General features: G+C 38.9%; 1 protein-coding gene across 1 annotated transcript in view; it reads right to left on the bottom strand.

Moving 5' to 3' along the window:
* The window catches only part of ltk (leukocyte receptor tyrosine kinase), a 45,245-nt gene that overhangs the window by 16,396 nt on the left and 12,245 nt on the right, over positions 1-16,604 (bottom strand). The window contains exons 2-15 of the mRNA XM_067480746.1: positions 15,731-15,829; positions 14,428-14,571; positions 13,997-14,225; positions 11,066-11,211; positions 9,650-9,775; positions 8,257-8,406; positions 7,595-7,695; positions 7,358-7,518; positions 6,871-6,965; positions 4,857-4,928; positions 4,356-4,530; positions 3,529-3,679; positions 3,263-3,391; positions 2,885-3,041 (exon numbers count right to left, since the gene is read on the bottom strand). Of these exons, the coding sequence (XP_067336847.1) occupies positions 2,885-3,041; positions 3,263-3,391; positions 3,529-3,679; positions 4,356-4,530; positions 4,857-4,928; positions 6,871-6,965; positions 7,358-7,518; positions 7,595-7,695; positions 8,257-8,406; positions 9,650-9,775; positions 11,066-11,211; positions 13,997-14,225; positions 14,428-14,571; positions 15,731-15,829 (1,935 nt within the window). The remainder of the gene's footprint in view (positions 1-2,884; positions 3,042-3,262; positions 3,392-3,528; positions 3,680-4,355; positions 4,531-4,856; positions 4,929-6,870; positions 6,966-7,357; positions 7,519-7,594; positions 7,696-8,256; positions 8,407-9,649; positions 9,776-11,065; positions 11,212-13,996; positions 14,226-14,427; positions 14,572-15,730; positions 15,830-16,604) is intronic.

The following is a 16,604-nucleotide window of genomic DNA, read 5'->3' on the forward strand; positions in this document are numbered from 1 at the left end:
TGATTTAGCATGTTGAATCAGCGACAGAGGCATTCAGTGAAAGAGCGCTGTCTGACTGGGTGCTCAGCCTGCAAATCAGGCTTTACTCACTGAGCCAGCATCCAGAGGGATGTCCCAAGAAGGCAAGGTTTTTTTTGTTGACGGTTTTTTCATGTTTTTGTCATGTAACCTATTCTTTGTTTCTGTTCACATGCAGCTGGTGGGTGGACATAACAGGGTCAACAAGGCTTATGCCATTCAGTCACCTAAATAAACATATTCAAGAGTAGAGATCTTTGTTGCTTTTGCCTGTTTGATAGCAAACATCTCCACACTTTCCACTTATCCACTTGTTGAGTACATAATGATGTTGACGATGAGGCAAGTTGAATTGAGGCTTTTCCATTTCATAACAACTTTGTGAAAGTTTAAAAGCAATTTTATATACAGTAGAATGAGTGGAGCAGGGACTGTATGACTGACCCTAGGTCACCGCAGTGCAGGGACAAAGACACAAACCCTTCTGCAAGCAATATTAACTTTAACAGCTTCAATCCCCAGGCAAGGCATAAACTCTGTACTGATAAGCAGATAAAAGCAGCAGCAGATAAAAGCATAGAACCAAAAGATCCAATAATATTTAACTGTATAAAAGTAAAATTATTAATGAGCAGGCAGACAGAAATCAACAGGTAATAAATGTGTTTCGGTTAATTGTTCAGTTACTGTCCATCAACTGGGCTGGTAATGTTTCCACAGCTTGTTAGATTTATCAACAAGACAAATTCACAGAAAGGGCTCAAAAATATTTGGGAGCTCATTAACCAGTGTCTAGGGGAGGTGTATTTCTGCTTACAGTAAAAGCTACTTTTTGTCCCAAGCTGATCGTCAGGGTCATTATCACCAATTCAGGATTGTTTTAAAGGACTGGTGTCATCTACAGTAAGGCCGACCAAAATCAAAAAAATTCTTGATTGAGTTGTAACATGTTACACAGTTAGACTCTATAGGAGTGTGTGAATTTAGAGTCAATGATGAGCGAATGAGCTCAGACACTGATGTTGGTGACATTTACTACACTATTTCACATTAGCACATTACACTGCTGTGTATTAAACACTCGTTGCAGTTACTGGTGATTACGACAAAAACTCCCCAGAATTTAAAAGGCTTTAAAAGGCCACAGTAACACTCTTTAGAAATGGTTTCATACCGTACCCTTTACCCAACCTACACACACACACACACACACAGACCCACAGAAACAAACAGTACCTGTACATGACAGGTACAGGTTGATTTTTAAGGATTTACAAAAATGTTCTCCACTCACTTTCTCATTCCAATTTTTTTTTAAGTAGAACAATGGCAAAAAAAATCTATAACATCACGCTTTATTGCCTCCTGGGGGATGCTGATGTTCACAGCCTACTACGGTGGTTAGAACTGTTACCTGCATTTGTCTGGTTTTGTTAAACAGTTAAATGTATTCAGATCTGTAGGAGATGGGGCAAAGGTAAGGTGGCACCTACTATGGCAGCTGCTCTCTTACATACTCTACTGTGTTGTAGCTTTTCACAAGATGCAGTTACACTTATACTGTACTGTATATGCAACAGCAAACCCACAGTTCACACACACATCCTCAAAACACTACTAAAACTGACAGTATTTCTCATGACACCGTTTATTTAACGGCACACAGAGGTTTTAATAGATGGGCTGATAGTTGTGCTGTGTTGACTCTGTTGGTCAGGGGAGATTTACACTCTGCAATATATGTCCTGCTTCAAAGGTCAAGAAAGTAAAAGTACAATGCAGATAGACTATTATCCATTGTCCGCACACAAGTCCGAATTCTCTCAGGCCAACACACTTAAAAGTTCACTCAGTTTCAGGGTGAAAAGTCTGTTGTCGTTTGCAGCTGCACCGGAGGACAATAGCGTCTTTGTTGCAGTGTAAGGATTCATCTTTATTCTCAACATTTTGTAGATGTGTATTTTTACACAACAAGTCTGCCAGTGATGGAGTACAGAGTATTCACAATATCAACAGACCCTTTTAAAGGTAATTTGGAAGTTACTAAAATGTGATAAAGATGGAGATGACCTACATGTTTATGTTGTGCATATTGCAGTGTTTTCTCGCAGTTGAGTACAAAAATCTATTTTTTTTAATTCTCAATTATAGAAGACACAATCTTTGATTCTGCAATGTTTTTTCCCCCACGTCTGCAGCATACTTCACAAGATTGCACCTATGTCCCCCAACAATTAGTACGGGGTGTTGTAACATCACATTGTCTATACCATCAAACTGTGAAAAAATAAATACATTTTATGACCATTGTGTTATTTTCTAAAACTTTTATCTAAACTTATTGCTCAAAATCTTTAATCAACACAGGATTTGGGGAGACACATATATTCTTACAAACCACAGCGTCCTGAAAAGATCAACTAAATGCCAGGATTTTGCATCTACACTGACTATTCTACATCTTTAAACAGCTTTAGAAAAATATAATGTCAGTTAGGGTTTGGTAGACAGGGGTTTCAAATGCAGACCATGAACTACAACCTCCCTGGTTCAGGCCATGATGGGATCTATACTACATGATAATGATCTATTTGTTTACATTTTCTACTATCATGAATTTAACTATCTAATAAACAATTTCCATTAAAACTGCTTTTGGTTGTTGAATCTATTTTATCGATTTTCTGTAGTAATTTAACAATCTTCCATTATATTTTTTAATTCAAAGTTTTGTTTTTGAGAGACTGACAAAACAGTAGAAGGGATAACACAACAGCCCCCCAAAGCTAGGCACATAAATCTTGATACTACTACACACTATAATTTCAGACAGTAGGAAACAGTTTAATGCTTTGGTAGTGCGCACCTGCAGCTCCAGTTCCACCATTGGTGCTGGGACGGAAGGTACTGTTCTCATACTGCTCCAGTGGTATCTGATCCAGACTGGACTCTGGGTCTTCCAAGTAGGCATTTCCTCCTCCACCTGCTGCGATTAGCAAGGGTACAAGCTCGCCTCCCTCCATCTGAGCAGACAAACGACAAATTCTCTCTCATTTGTTTTAGACTAAATGATGCAAATTAGCATCCAAACATTTAAAAATTCAAATTTTTATGATAAAGTTGCTGTTTTGTAGCTCAACTAGATGTTTCATTTTGCCTGCTGACAATTTTACACGTACAGTATGAGCATATACACATAATCTGCACGTTGTTTTACATAGTAAGGACACATGTGTTGAAGCACCTTAAAGATGTAGGTAGCCCCCCCTCCTCCACCTCCTCCTCCAGACCACTCGGCTTCAGCCTCTCCCCTGACATCATCTTCAATCACAGACGACTCTCCTAGGCATATCTTCTGAGTGTAGGTATTTCTCTGCACCACGAGGAAGAAGGAGATTCAAGTTCCAACAGTAAAAAAATTCTTATCTAGGTCAGCCTCTCATCTCCTCTTTCCCTGGACAAAAATATCAATAAATCCTCTCTTCCTGTCCTTAAGTTTACCCTACTCACCCCCGGGCACGCGTCCTCTCCCTGGTGCCCCACTAAGATGTAAATTATATCTCCTTTCTCCAGAGGAAATATGGCAGATATGAAGACCCCATGGTTGCGTTTGTTGTGGTTTTTGGCTCCTTTCCCACCTGCAGCCCCATAAGCAGAGATCCTGAGGGACATCCGTGCACAAAGGGATTAAATGCTGTGACTGAAAGAAACTGCTCTCTGGCCGAGTCTCTAAAGAATATATCATCCTTAAGAGACAGACAGTATGCTGTAGCATAAGAAACCAATCAGGTGACACCTGCAGCCTTTTAATGATTTCCCTTTTAAAAAACAGACATTCTGTGTTGATATTGCCAGGAAGTGCAGCTGTGTGTAATTTAACCAGAGTAAATCAACACCCTGTAAATTCTACGATTAATCCCACCATTTTTGTGTTGCCTCATTTTATGTTGTGAGTGTGATAATAAGGTCCCATGACTGGCTGTGTAAAGACAATCAAAACAGCTTGAAATCTTGATTTGGCAGGAGAACAATCAGTTATACATATCATGGCCTGAATAATTTAGCCAGTCTCCTAATGAGCAGTCACATCTCTAAATTGTCACTTAGCTCAGCTCCGTGAGTCACACAACAATATTAACTTGTGCAGATGACTGCTGTGTCCCCGGTGACTAAGCTCTCAAAAATAACTGTGTAAGAACAGCGTTAAAACTTTCTTTTCGCATCCTCTGTTAATGGAATTGCTGCTTTTCCATATGTTTTAGAATTTTTTACTGTCAACAAATATTGTGAAAATACTTAACCCAACAATGCAGTAATGCATTTCCTGTACTACTTACAAGTATCTGTTGGTGGCTGGAACCCTCCACATTTGGACTCCTTTTAAAGGACCATCCTTCCCCACAGTGACACTGACATTTTTGTTCCTGTAGGTACTGTCACATTGAGCCTGTGTCGGGCCATAGGGACCACTGGCACCGCAAGAGTTAAACCACCACGTCATCAAAGAAACCTCTAGAGAAATACATAGAAACAAAAACATACTGGCATGAATGGATGAGAGATTGTGTGTTCACACTGAAATTTGAGAGGCTATTGAACATAAAAAAAACAGAAACACACATATAGCATAACATCTTGCAGAATGAGCTTCTGGTCAGCTGGTACTGTAGGTAAAGCCTCAAGCATTAAGAGAAAGTGCGAGTGCACAATGCAACACCTAGTATGCTATGTATGTTAATTCTGCATGCATAGTGGATTTTTAAAAAATGACATGGTTGAAAAGGGGATGCTGAGAAATAAACAAGGCAACCAAGGTGAAAGCTGAAGCTGCACGCTACCTGAGGCAGAAGGCTCTGGAAGGGGGCTTAAGATATCCTCCAAGTCTGCCATGGGGAGCAGAGAGTTGAGCTCTAAAGGGAGGCAGAAGGCCAAGTTAGAGAACGGTGGGAAAAAAGACAAGATAAAAGATTTACAGCCATCCATCTCCATTTCACTGGAGCATAACTTATGTGCACACAGAAAGCAACACAAAATTAGTACAATTCAAGGACAGGGAGAAAATGAATGAGTATTTGATAAAATTTTTCAAGATTAATTCCTGTGGCCGAAGACGTGTTTGTCCATTTATTGGCGAGCACACTCGATGTAGCTTCTGTAAAAGCTGACGGTTTTACACCAAAGTGTTGTTCACATTTTCCTCAACCTAAAATCAGAGGCTCTGTCCTCTGCCAAGTGCTTCCCCCTACCAACCTGTGTCTTCGAATTTGACGAAAGCCTTCACAGTTTAACCTCAGCCTAAAACCACCACGATAAGATCACAGCACAATGTGAGGTCCTAAACATGATAAGAGAAACATCAGGCCAAGTTGCAGCTTGCTAAAATTGCTCTGTGATCCTGAATTGGCCCTGATATCAGAAAATGTTCCAGTCTTGCCCAACTGGAGCTGAGTAACAAGCATATACCACTGTTATCACTGTGCCTCCCCCAAGGCCTTCTTCTCTTAAATCATGCACAAACAAAAACAGACGTATCCCTTTAATCCAGACCAATGAAGCCAAATTTCACATCTGTGAATCAACTATAGTACCAGGCCAAATTACAAAATTTATCCCAGACCATTTCAATAAGAGCAGAAAAAGGTTATTTAAAACACCACTTAGACAGGAATGTTGGCACACGTTTCTGTTTGTGGTACTGCATTTGCAGCAAACAATTAAATGTTGGCTACCCTCACGTCACAGTAAATAACTGAAAGGGGGCATTAAAGGAATGAGGACCACTGCAGCTCAGAGGAAAAGACAGCAGTCATCAGTTAGTTTCGATAACATTTGTGAGTACTCCCTGAAGTCTCTGCTACCTATTTTATCCAGACTGATTTCATCAGGCTCACACATTATTTAAAATGCAGCCAGTGGAAAATATGTACAGCTATGTACAGCTACAATATGTACAAAACAAAAAAACAAAAACGCACTTGCATCTCGTGAAACACTTTTCTGAAAGGACTTTGCTTTGATGTTTTTCTCCTTGACTTAGATTTTTGCTTGCCTTGTACATCACATGTGAGTCGCTTTGGACAAAAGTGACTCACACGTGAGCTAAATGTAAATGTAAATGTAATGTACAGCGCTACATTAATGAATAAGTTGTCATTAGATTGTTTTGACCAAAAATAAATAAAAAATGAAGATTAATAATCATATTGTAGCAAGTCCTTATGTTATTTATTGTTGCCTACTGTACAGTACTGTGTTTATGTAATTAATATGTATAGAATATTTTAAAACTCACTCCTAAATACCTACAGAGCAGTACTATTTATAGCATACTGTAGAAGACAGACAAACAGGCCCCGTTTTTATAATCAGCCTTGATAGATGTGTTATGTAAAAAAACCTCATTTGTGATGGTTGGATGATTGTGTTTTATGTTGAAAGTTAGGCACAGCCACAACGTTAAGCAAAGTTGCTTTATAAAGGTTGATACAGTCATTGCCGATTAGTCCTCATTAACTGTGTGAGAGTGTGTTTATTTGTTTTGCTCTGATGATGAAACTATTGCTGGCACGCAAAAACACTGTAGTGGAGTTGTAGCGTTGGCTTTGTTACTGTAGCTAAGATTGTAGAGGCACAGCTTTCTGTTTGTTCAAAAGTTACACAAGCTCAACTGGTGAAAGGTGAGCCCGGGACACAGGCAACCTACAGTTTTCTTGAGGGCTGCATAAAAAAAATGGCTCATCGGTTTTATAATAATCATTTGTGTTAGTTTTGTCATTATTACACCGCATGTTGGACCACATTAGTTGGTCACAGTCTTTAGCATTTCATGGTGTGATATCAGCAGCAGCTCACCTGTATCAAAGCACATTGCTCCTATTGCAATGTCATCCAGAGCAACATCAGCACTGGAGCCTTCTGTCCACACAGCTGACACCTTCACATGAAACCTGAAGCAAAGCATGTAACCATTTGTCTGATTAAAACATTGTGTTTTTTTATTTATGTAAAAGTAGCAAAGCTTTAGCAAATCACAGGTAAAAAAAATAATTAGTTGGGACTCTGTTTGTGTGGAGTTTGCATGTTCTTCCTGTGCCAGCATGGTTTTTCCTCAGGTAAACAGGTTTCCTACCACAGTCAGGCACTGACTGACTGAATGCACTGTCCTTGGGTAAGCTGTGGTTAGGTTAATAGCTTGTGTGTTTGAATGTGAGCATCTGTGAGCTGTTGTTTTACATATACATATGTCATACATATGTAAAACAAATGACATGGAAATGTTACGGAGTCTGATGTTTTTGAATGACAGAGGAAAAAAGGTACAACTTTTCCTAATACCAACCCATGATGAAGCTCAGGCAGCTGCAGTGCAACATCCTCCCAGTCATCTCTCCATTGATCAGGTGTCTTCCAGACCAGTACTTCAGAGCTGGTCTCATTCTCCACCACAGTGACCAGCAATGAACCATTAAAGTTCCCTGACAGGTACAGAGAGAAACGCATCTGCAAAAACATAAACAAAAGATGAGCAAAGATTCAGCACAATGACATATAATGGATATAGTGTATCACTACTAACCTGGCAGGTAATAGAGGAGACTGGAGGAGGGAAATAAGAGCTCAGAATGGACTCTTCTCGATGGGGATTAGTGTCTCTTATCTGGAGAAACAAGAAGTGCCCTGAGGACACGGAATAAATGTGACACAGCAGAATGCTGAGGAAGTCATGATAAAGTGAATATTAATGGGCGTCAGATGTACGATAACTCTTGAAAAATTATGACGAGTTCTTTAAAACCCTACATTGAATTGACTTTATTGCGGTTTCCATCCAACAACAGCCGATAAAATAAAAGCTACCGTAAAGAATTTTGTCATTTTGGGTTTGACATTATGACTCTTTTTGCACAAATATGTTCTGCACTGGATTTTAACATTCCACGAAAACTATTATATGGTGTGAATTCATAGTGTGTTAAAGGGGTTACCATTATGAGCTGGGTCTAGTAAGTACCATTAAAGAAAAGCCTGTTTCAGAAAAAAAGAGATCTGATTTTTGAAGCTCAGCAATGTGAGATTTTTGGACAGATATTAGAGTAAACATTGTTTTCTAACTTCAGTCTCACTTTAACTCAACAATTCATCATAATGGGAAGAAATTTATCAGGATGAAGAGTGACAAAAATCAGCATATGAGATTTTACTATGTCCCTACTGCGCACACACAGTCACACAGCTAACCTGGTGTTCTCTGCAGAGTGACACCCTGCATGTCTTCTTTCTCTAAAAGCTCAGCACCAGCGACCCTCCTCCAGGCTGTGTGATGGTTAGACACGGACCAACCACACGCATCCTGTTCAAAAGAACAGTGGGAGCCAAATGGAAGAGGACCTGTGAAAGAGGCAGATTGATATCATATAACTCACTCACAGACATCACAGCAGCTAAAGAGTCTAAATTTTGTCTAGAAGACACCTGCTCAATTTTAATTGTAGAAAAAAATTGAATAGCAAAAACAAAAAACAAAAAAAAACCCTACATTAAAAAATTTCTTTAATGAATTTCTTTAAATGAATGCTAGCACCATTTTCCAGGCCTACAGTAGGCCATCTATTGTTTCCATTCCTTGTGCTTACTTAGATTAAATGTGCCCACTCACTCTCCACATGATTAATATCTTTTAATCTGATCTTGGGAAAGATGAAAAGGCATTTAAAATTTCAACTAACTAACTCTTTAACAACACAAAAAGAGTATTTTCCGAGGACTCATACAGAACAGAATCTACTAGTGGCTTTCTATGCACCACTATTGTGAACACAACTCAAGGATTCCAAATAGACCCGTCTACATTGATTTCATCACTGAATGAAGCAAGGCTTTTTGATTCCCTGTGTGGTGCAGTGTTTATCTTTGAAATGAATGACTGACATTTTCAAAGAGGAGGCTTGTTTTATTCCCAGTAAATTAGCAGGAAATTACAGTTATTAATAGTTTTGTAACACCCTTTTTTCTGCAACATACTGCATTCTTCAAATCTGGCATTCCAAAACTTGAATAAATCCACAAAAGCTGCAAAAACATTATAAAGAAATGCTGAATGCCATCTGTTTAGACATTTCAAAGGTTTTTTTTTATTTAAACTAAAACAAAACAAAACAAGTACATCAAATACCTAACATTTTAACAATTAAAATTTCTACAAAGCATGAGCTTATGGTAACACTTAGGTGTAAAGACTTTAAACTTGGATAGTTGTTATTCTATGACTTTAAGGTAAATATATGTTTATTGTGTAAATGTCCTTGTATTTTTGTCCTTTGTATTGGATTTTACTACAGCTAATGCAGATAGATTACAGCTTGCCAATTGCCCTGTCTTCTCCTTTAGGACCACTGAACAGTACTCTCCACACACCAGTACATACATACACCTTTCTTTTTATTTTGTTGTTACACTCCCACTCTCAGAATCATTCCACTATTGCAGATCACATAAAAAATTATTTAGTATTAGACATTATACAAGTGTACAACGTGTATCTTTACACTTTTTACAGTACACACTGAAATCCAGTGCCATGGTTTCAATCAAAGCAGCATCCTTTTCTGCATCCTGTGAATTCAAAACTCACCGCAGATTAATCCCTCGTCCTCTCCTAACGGACAGTCAGTGTGGAAGTTACACACTTGAGTCGGGTCGATGCAGACTTTTGAGTTTTCGCAGTGGAAATATTCCCCACAGGCTGGATCCTGGAGTTCTGCGCTCAAGGAACCACACAGCAATACAGTCATAAAATATTGTAATCACACATTGTCTTACCACTGGTTCCCTGTAATATTCTTAACCCCTTAATACAAGCAGGATCACCAGTGATTTTCAAACTTAGTTTTGGTCCCACATGAGGCCACAAGATAATTTCAGAACTCTTTGTATTTTGTTGCACATTTTCTTTAAAATGGGAAGTTTTACTTTACAAGGCCTCTAATGACTCAAATTCGACAATCTGAGAAAGAAAAGACATCACATAGAGTAGCAACCTCTGATCTAACATGGAAAGATCTTTACACTAATATAAACCTGGGAGTTGACAGATTGTTGGTCTCTGCTGTGGAAATCTGTAAGGACACTGAACACTGGACCTGGAAGACTGACACAAGAGTGGACGGCAAGCAGAAAGAAAAATAACCTCTTTATGTTGGTTTCCCTTTGGGATAGACAGAGCCACCATCAACAAAGTTGTAGCTGGGGTTGAAACAGTCTGCAGCAAGCAGGCCCTTCCATCAGTCCCACAACCATCCCTCAGGTGGGACAAGCATGAATTCTGTTACGGTTTAAGGTTTCCTTTTCCTTTTTTCTCTATTGTCCATCCAGTTAGTGTCAATGCAGGAACACTAGACAGCAATCATTTCAGAAGTATGTTTCATTTTTTATATGTTCGGGGGTCTTTAAGTACAAGCAACCTAGAAATGTCTTTTTTTCAGTCGAACGGAGAAGTTAAATGATAAGTAAAGATCATTTAAGCATGAGGCAGGACTGCTTTTTGCCAGAGCGAGAGAGAGATTTGTATGTTGAAGTAATTTATCTCTTGAACCTATTTTCGTTAAACCATTAAATATATCAATATCAGAGTTTACAGTATTCATTTTGATATGTGCCTTGCAGCAAATAATTGTGTTAGAGTTTAATTTTCATCATGTAAGATACAATATTTTTTAGTTTATTTGCAGAAATGGATGAAGTATGAGTATTTTTAAGCACCAGTAGATTTCAAGTAGCCTCCCATTGTAAAAAAATTGTAGACATTCCGAGCATTAAAACAAATACAACTTAAGCCCCTGCTGCAAAACTTTATCTGGATAGAAACACATTTTCAGTGTCTTTGCTTTCAGCTGCTGTGGAAACAAGCATGTTGTTCCCAAACATGTGTCACTGTGAACCAACACTAAGCACATTTTAAAGAGGTAGAAGTAACAGACTTATCAGAGGAAAAGTTACTATAGTCTTTGGGCTGATCCAACATCTGTCATGCAAAGGCTGTGCTACTCACCTACTGATTCACAATCTCTTGTCTTCAGAGTGTCCAGAGCCACAACGACTCCTCCACGTACTCTTGCACAGGAAGTGTAGAGCAGGGTCACCTGAAAGGGCTTGTCCACCTGGCCAATCACAGCCTCCAGAACCTCCCAGTCAGGCCTGCATCAACCAGTCACAGAGTCTTTCAGTTTTTAAACTTGATGTTTTGTCTTTGGTTATTATGAAGACTTTGGCTTGCACTGATCAAGGTCATCAGTAAAAGGCAAAAGGTTTTAAAATGTGTCAAATATAATTTTTGACTTGTTTACGATCTTCAACAATTTGTCTGTACCTATTTTCAACATTTATATTTTTGTAGCTCAGCTTTTATAGAAGATAAGAAAAGCATGGCAGTCTAAAGTAGCTTCCTTTAAATCAACAAACTACACAAAATAATCTTCAATCCCTGAAGGCCAATGTTTGAAAAATAAGGAAGAAAACGTAGAAGTTCACATAGAAAATAGAGGAAACTTTATCGTCGACTAGTCTTCCTTTGAGAAGTCTTTCACGCCTCTAGAATTCAAGTGAAACAAACACTATCGGGAATCAAAAACACTTTGAGGGCTTTTTAAAGTAACCAAGCATCACCCACCATCACCTGAGGGCTTAAAACATGTTGAGAACATGCTCTTCCTCCTGTAAGATTTGAAAGGCTTTCTGAAACCTGTGTTGTTTATATAAATTTGTGGCATTCATCATTTGCTTTTACTGGCATGCTGTAACCTTTAATGGCACATAACTGCTGCCATTGTCTATATGCAGTCAGTGGAAATGTCTCTCCCAACACATGAGGCCACGTACAGTGTTTGCATCCTCATGCTTGTCAAGCACAAGATGAAACAACGCTACTCATTTAAACATTTTACCTACATATTTTATGCATCATGTTGTCATATTATTTTTTGGTTTCTTCCAATCTCTTGTTATATTTCCTTCCAAAATATGCCCACAGAAAAGATTTTAAAGTCTTCTTCTTTTCCTTTCGGCCGTTCCCTTTCAGGGAATCATGTGCCTCCATCTAACCCTGTCCTCTGCATCCTCATCTCTCACACCAACTAACTTCATGTGCTCTCTCACTATATCCATAAATCTCCTCCTTGGTCTTCCTCTAGACCTCCTGCCTGGCAGTTCCAACCTCAGCATCCTTCTACCAATATATTCACAGTCTCTCCTCTGAACATGTCCAAACCACCTCAATCTGGCCTCTGACTTTATCTCCAAAACATCTAACATGAGCTTTTCCTCTGATGTCCTCATTCCTGATCCTGTCCATCCTTGTCACTCCCAAACAGAACCTCAACATCTTAAGCTCTGCTACCTCCAGCTCTGCCTCCTGTCTTTTTTTCAGTGCCACTGTCTCTAAGCCGAACAACATCGCTGGTCTCACCACCGTCTTGAACCACTTTCCTTTCATTCTTGCTGATACTCTATTATCACACAACACACCTGACACTTTTCTCCACCCATTCCAACCTAGTTGCACTCAACTCTTTATCTCTTTTCCACACTCTCCATTGCTCTGAAACGTTGACCCTAAGTACTTAAAGTCCTGCACCTTCTTCACCTCTGCTCCCTGTAACCTCACTGTTCCACCTGGGTCCCTCTCATTCACACAAATGTATTCTGTCTTGCTGTAGCAATGTTCATTCCTCTTTTTCCAGAGCAGACCTCCACCTCTCCAGATTTTGCTCCATCTGCTCCCTACTCTCGCTACAGATCACAATGTCATCTGCAAACATCATAGTCCACGGACATTCCTGTCTAACCTCATCTGTCAACCTGTCCATCACCAGAGCAAACAAAAAGGGGCTCAGAGCTGATCCTTGATGCAGACCCACCTCCACCTTGAACTCCTCAGTCACACCTACAGCACACCTCACCACTGTCTTAAAGCTCTCAGAACAGATGTGTCAATTAGAAAGATGATTTTCATCCTTATTTCTCTTTTGTTTAAGTATGTGATAAATATTGTTAGTAGGGCTTGGGAACTTAGATATTCTGGGATAACCCGGTCCAGGACATGAGCATTGCTAGTTACTCTTGCATTTGAGCATTACTATTTACTCTATATCTGTGTGACTCTCCGCCACTGTGCCCTCTTAAGGCCTAATAACTCTGCGTACTCTGTCGCATCTTTTCAATCAACAGATCTGATGACTGATCTCAGCTCTCTCAAAAATAACATGGAGTTGCAGTTACAGTGTAAATGGATGCTATGTAAGAAAAATGGTGGCCAGGGGGCCATGGTATCTGTATTCTCCCTAACACATATATGTTTTCCTCTGACCTGTCATCTGAACCAGATGCACTTTGAATGGAGTATGCGTGCACAAGTTACATCCACAGGTTAGCATTCAGTGAATAGTGGGCTAAATAAATGAAACCCCTTCGTGTGTCTCATAATGGAATTGCTCTGTCCATTACTGCACAGGCACTAACAAAGCCAGTGTATAAACTTATTGCATATGCTCATCCATTCCTCTTCTGTCATGACCAATTATATATAAATTCATTTCCAGTCTGCATCAAGAGACAAGAATGCTTTTAGCTGCTCTAAAAATGGCTGTACGTCAGGATTAGATCAATAGGAAATACCTTTCCCAATACAATACATGGGAACACTTTGCCAACATGGTCACAACTGCACAGTTGTGCCCGACATAATGTAATGTTCTTAATTTAGCTTTGGTACCACAGTAGTAAAATGAATTACTTTCTGTGACCTTGCTCTGTCTAAAGGTCCAGGACACCTGTCATAGCAGTGAATCCCAGCCCTCTTTTATTCATTTTATAAGTTGGATCTCAAGCTGACAACCTGATTTCAATCACACTTGATTTACTGCATGCTACTTGACACTACGCTTCACAGAAGCATAGAGAACTCATTCTGAGCATGTTTGCTGACCTGGTGTCATCTTGTCTCTGGTGGGCGAAGGCCACAGAGCGAACAGCTGCACCTGAGGGAAACAGCTTGATCTGGAGTGTGAGGTTTCCTGCCACTGAACCAGCCTTATACTGAGCTAGCTGCAGGACGCATTGACTGCTGCTTTGTGAAAAAACCGGACTGGTTAGGTGGTACTCGCATCTCCCAGAGGCCTCAGTGGCAGGGGAAGAGCTTAGTAGAAGGAAGTGCCCTGGGGTGATAAAACAGGGTACATTTCATGCTTGGAAGTTTTAGAGCAGTCACATAATACTGTCATTCTTTTACAAATCTTAGACTTAGCATTACTAAAAGTCAAACACAACTCAGAATAAATGTCAGCTCTTCCAGACAGAAATACAACGATCCATTAAGGGATTTTCTATATTCTAAATATGTATCAGTGAGTTTCTTACCATTGGTGCTTCCTACTGAATGGTCAGTCATAGGAAGCATCCCAGCCTTTTGTCTTTGCTGTGGTGACATCACTGACCAGTCACTTTGGTCACTGTGATTTGATAAAGTCCAGTGGCACTGAGACTCAAAATCACAGAAAATAACTGTAAAAAAGAAACACACAAAGTAGCCTTTAGCCTATTATATTTGTTAGTATTTGTTAAGTAAATATTCAAAGACTTAGTGATTACATTAAATGCTACAATAGATAGATAGATAGATAAATAGATAGATAGATACATAGATAGGTAGATAGAATATAACACTTGGAGATATTTTAAAAAGCTGCCAAGCCAATACTAACATATGTTGTGATAAAATGTTTTGATCAAAAGAAATGACAGTGAAAAATAAGCCAAAATGTATTTTTATGAATGTCAGAGTGTGGCTGGTTTTTTTTTTTTTTTGGAATATGTGAAATGTATTTAACAGTTCCTTGAGAACACAAAAGGTTTTTGAACACAGAGCTGTAACCACATTCACGTAGTAATTGACACTGTCGTGGGATGCATATACATGATAATATGCAATAGTTAATGGGAAATAAACTTTCAGCAATTTTCATCTGTCAGTGCTTTATAATTAGAAATGATAAATTTAACACATTCCAGGAGTCACACCTGGATCATGGCATGCCAGAAAAACACTTTGTTGCCACATAGCCTAGTATTTTTCAAAATTTATATTAACTGAATTAAATTGAGTTGATTAATATAAAACCCCAAATCTTTTTACAACCCAAACAGACGGGCTGATTATGTGTCTGTCTGCATTGGGAGCTGAACTGGATGAGAAAAAGGGAGGTGTCTGAGACATCATGTGATGTTGGCGAGGAAACCAGTAATATAACAGACAGCCACAGGAATCCTTCAGGGGGATAAAGGATAGATACATTATACATTATTAAATTATTTTGAACCCTTTTATTGATGTTTTTTGTCATAAATCAACTGTTTTCCTGCTGTCCACACGCTGCATTGTTCCTTCAATTTCTCAATCTAATAGACTGACATTACAAATTGAGTATAACGTGCACCGGAAAGTCATAATGAGCAGTTGTCTGTTCTTCAAAGGTCAAATTTCCTGTGGTGGATAATTGGCAATATAGTCACTGTTGACCTTTAAGAAGATTTTAGCTTTTCAGGTGCAGCAAATGAACATTTTCAAGTGGATGCAGGTAATCATAGTGATAATAATGACATATGATTATGGGAATATTTAGTTAAGACTGTGTCTATGCAGCAGTAAGTACACAACTCTCACTTTGTCTGTAATCTTTGGAGTCCAGGGGATGAGGAAACAACTGATCCGAGAGGTTCTCCTCCAGGAATCGGTCAAAGAGAGCATTACAGGTACTGCTAACTGAGGAGAGAGACAGACAGACAGACAGACAGAGTGGTTACAGCACTTGTTTTAGTCTGTAGATATAGCAGCTAGAGGCTGTACAGGATTCAGTGCAAGCTAAATAATAATGTCAGGACGTTAAAAAACATCTGAGGCGGACGTTATACGTTTTGCAGATATTTGGTCATGAAACAAAATAGTAGACCCGATGTTGGAGCTACATAAACAGTTAAGAGCTCACACAAGTCATTCAGTTCATCCTGATGGAAATACATGTCTGTACCAAATATCGTTAAATCATATAAAAAAAACATATTTTACACAAATCTTTAAAGTGGTGCTAGAGAAAAAGTGGTTGAATCAACAGTCATTAGGTTTCATCCTTTGGGAAATCATACAGTAGGATGACCAGTGGTATGGTTGCTGATTTATATTTGTTATTGTATATTCATACATAACTTTTAAAAAAATCTTTTATCTATTATACTTGTGAAAACTGTGAAAACAAATGTAACTTTTATACAGCACATTACACATTATACAGAACGGTTATATAGCCTCTATGTACATAAATGTACAGTATACCAATATAAATATTTTAGAGTAATGACACATTTAGTCCCAGTGATTAGAAACAAACAGTCTCCCTTGGTTGTTTGTATTTATCTTTTTGGCCAGTGACCAAATTGTAAAGTGCCCAGTGTGCACTTCACATCAGCCTACTGAATGCTGGGACATGGCCCATGCTCTGGAAATGTTAAATGTTATCTAAGTTATACTGTAAATAGATAAA

This window comes from Channa argus, chromosome 16 (genome assembly GCF_033026475.1).
Source record: "Channa argus isolate prfri chromosome 16, Channa argus male v1.0, whole genome shotgun sequence".
Lineage (NCBI taxonomy): Eukaryota > Metazoa > Chordata > Actinopteri > Anabantiformes > Channidae > Channa > Channa argus.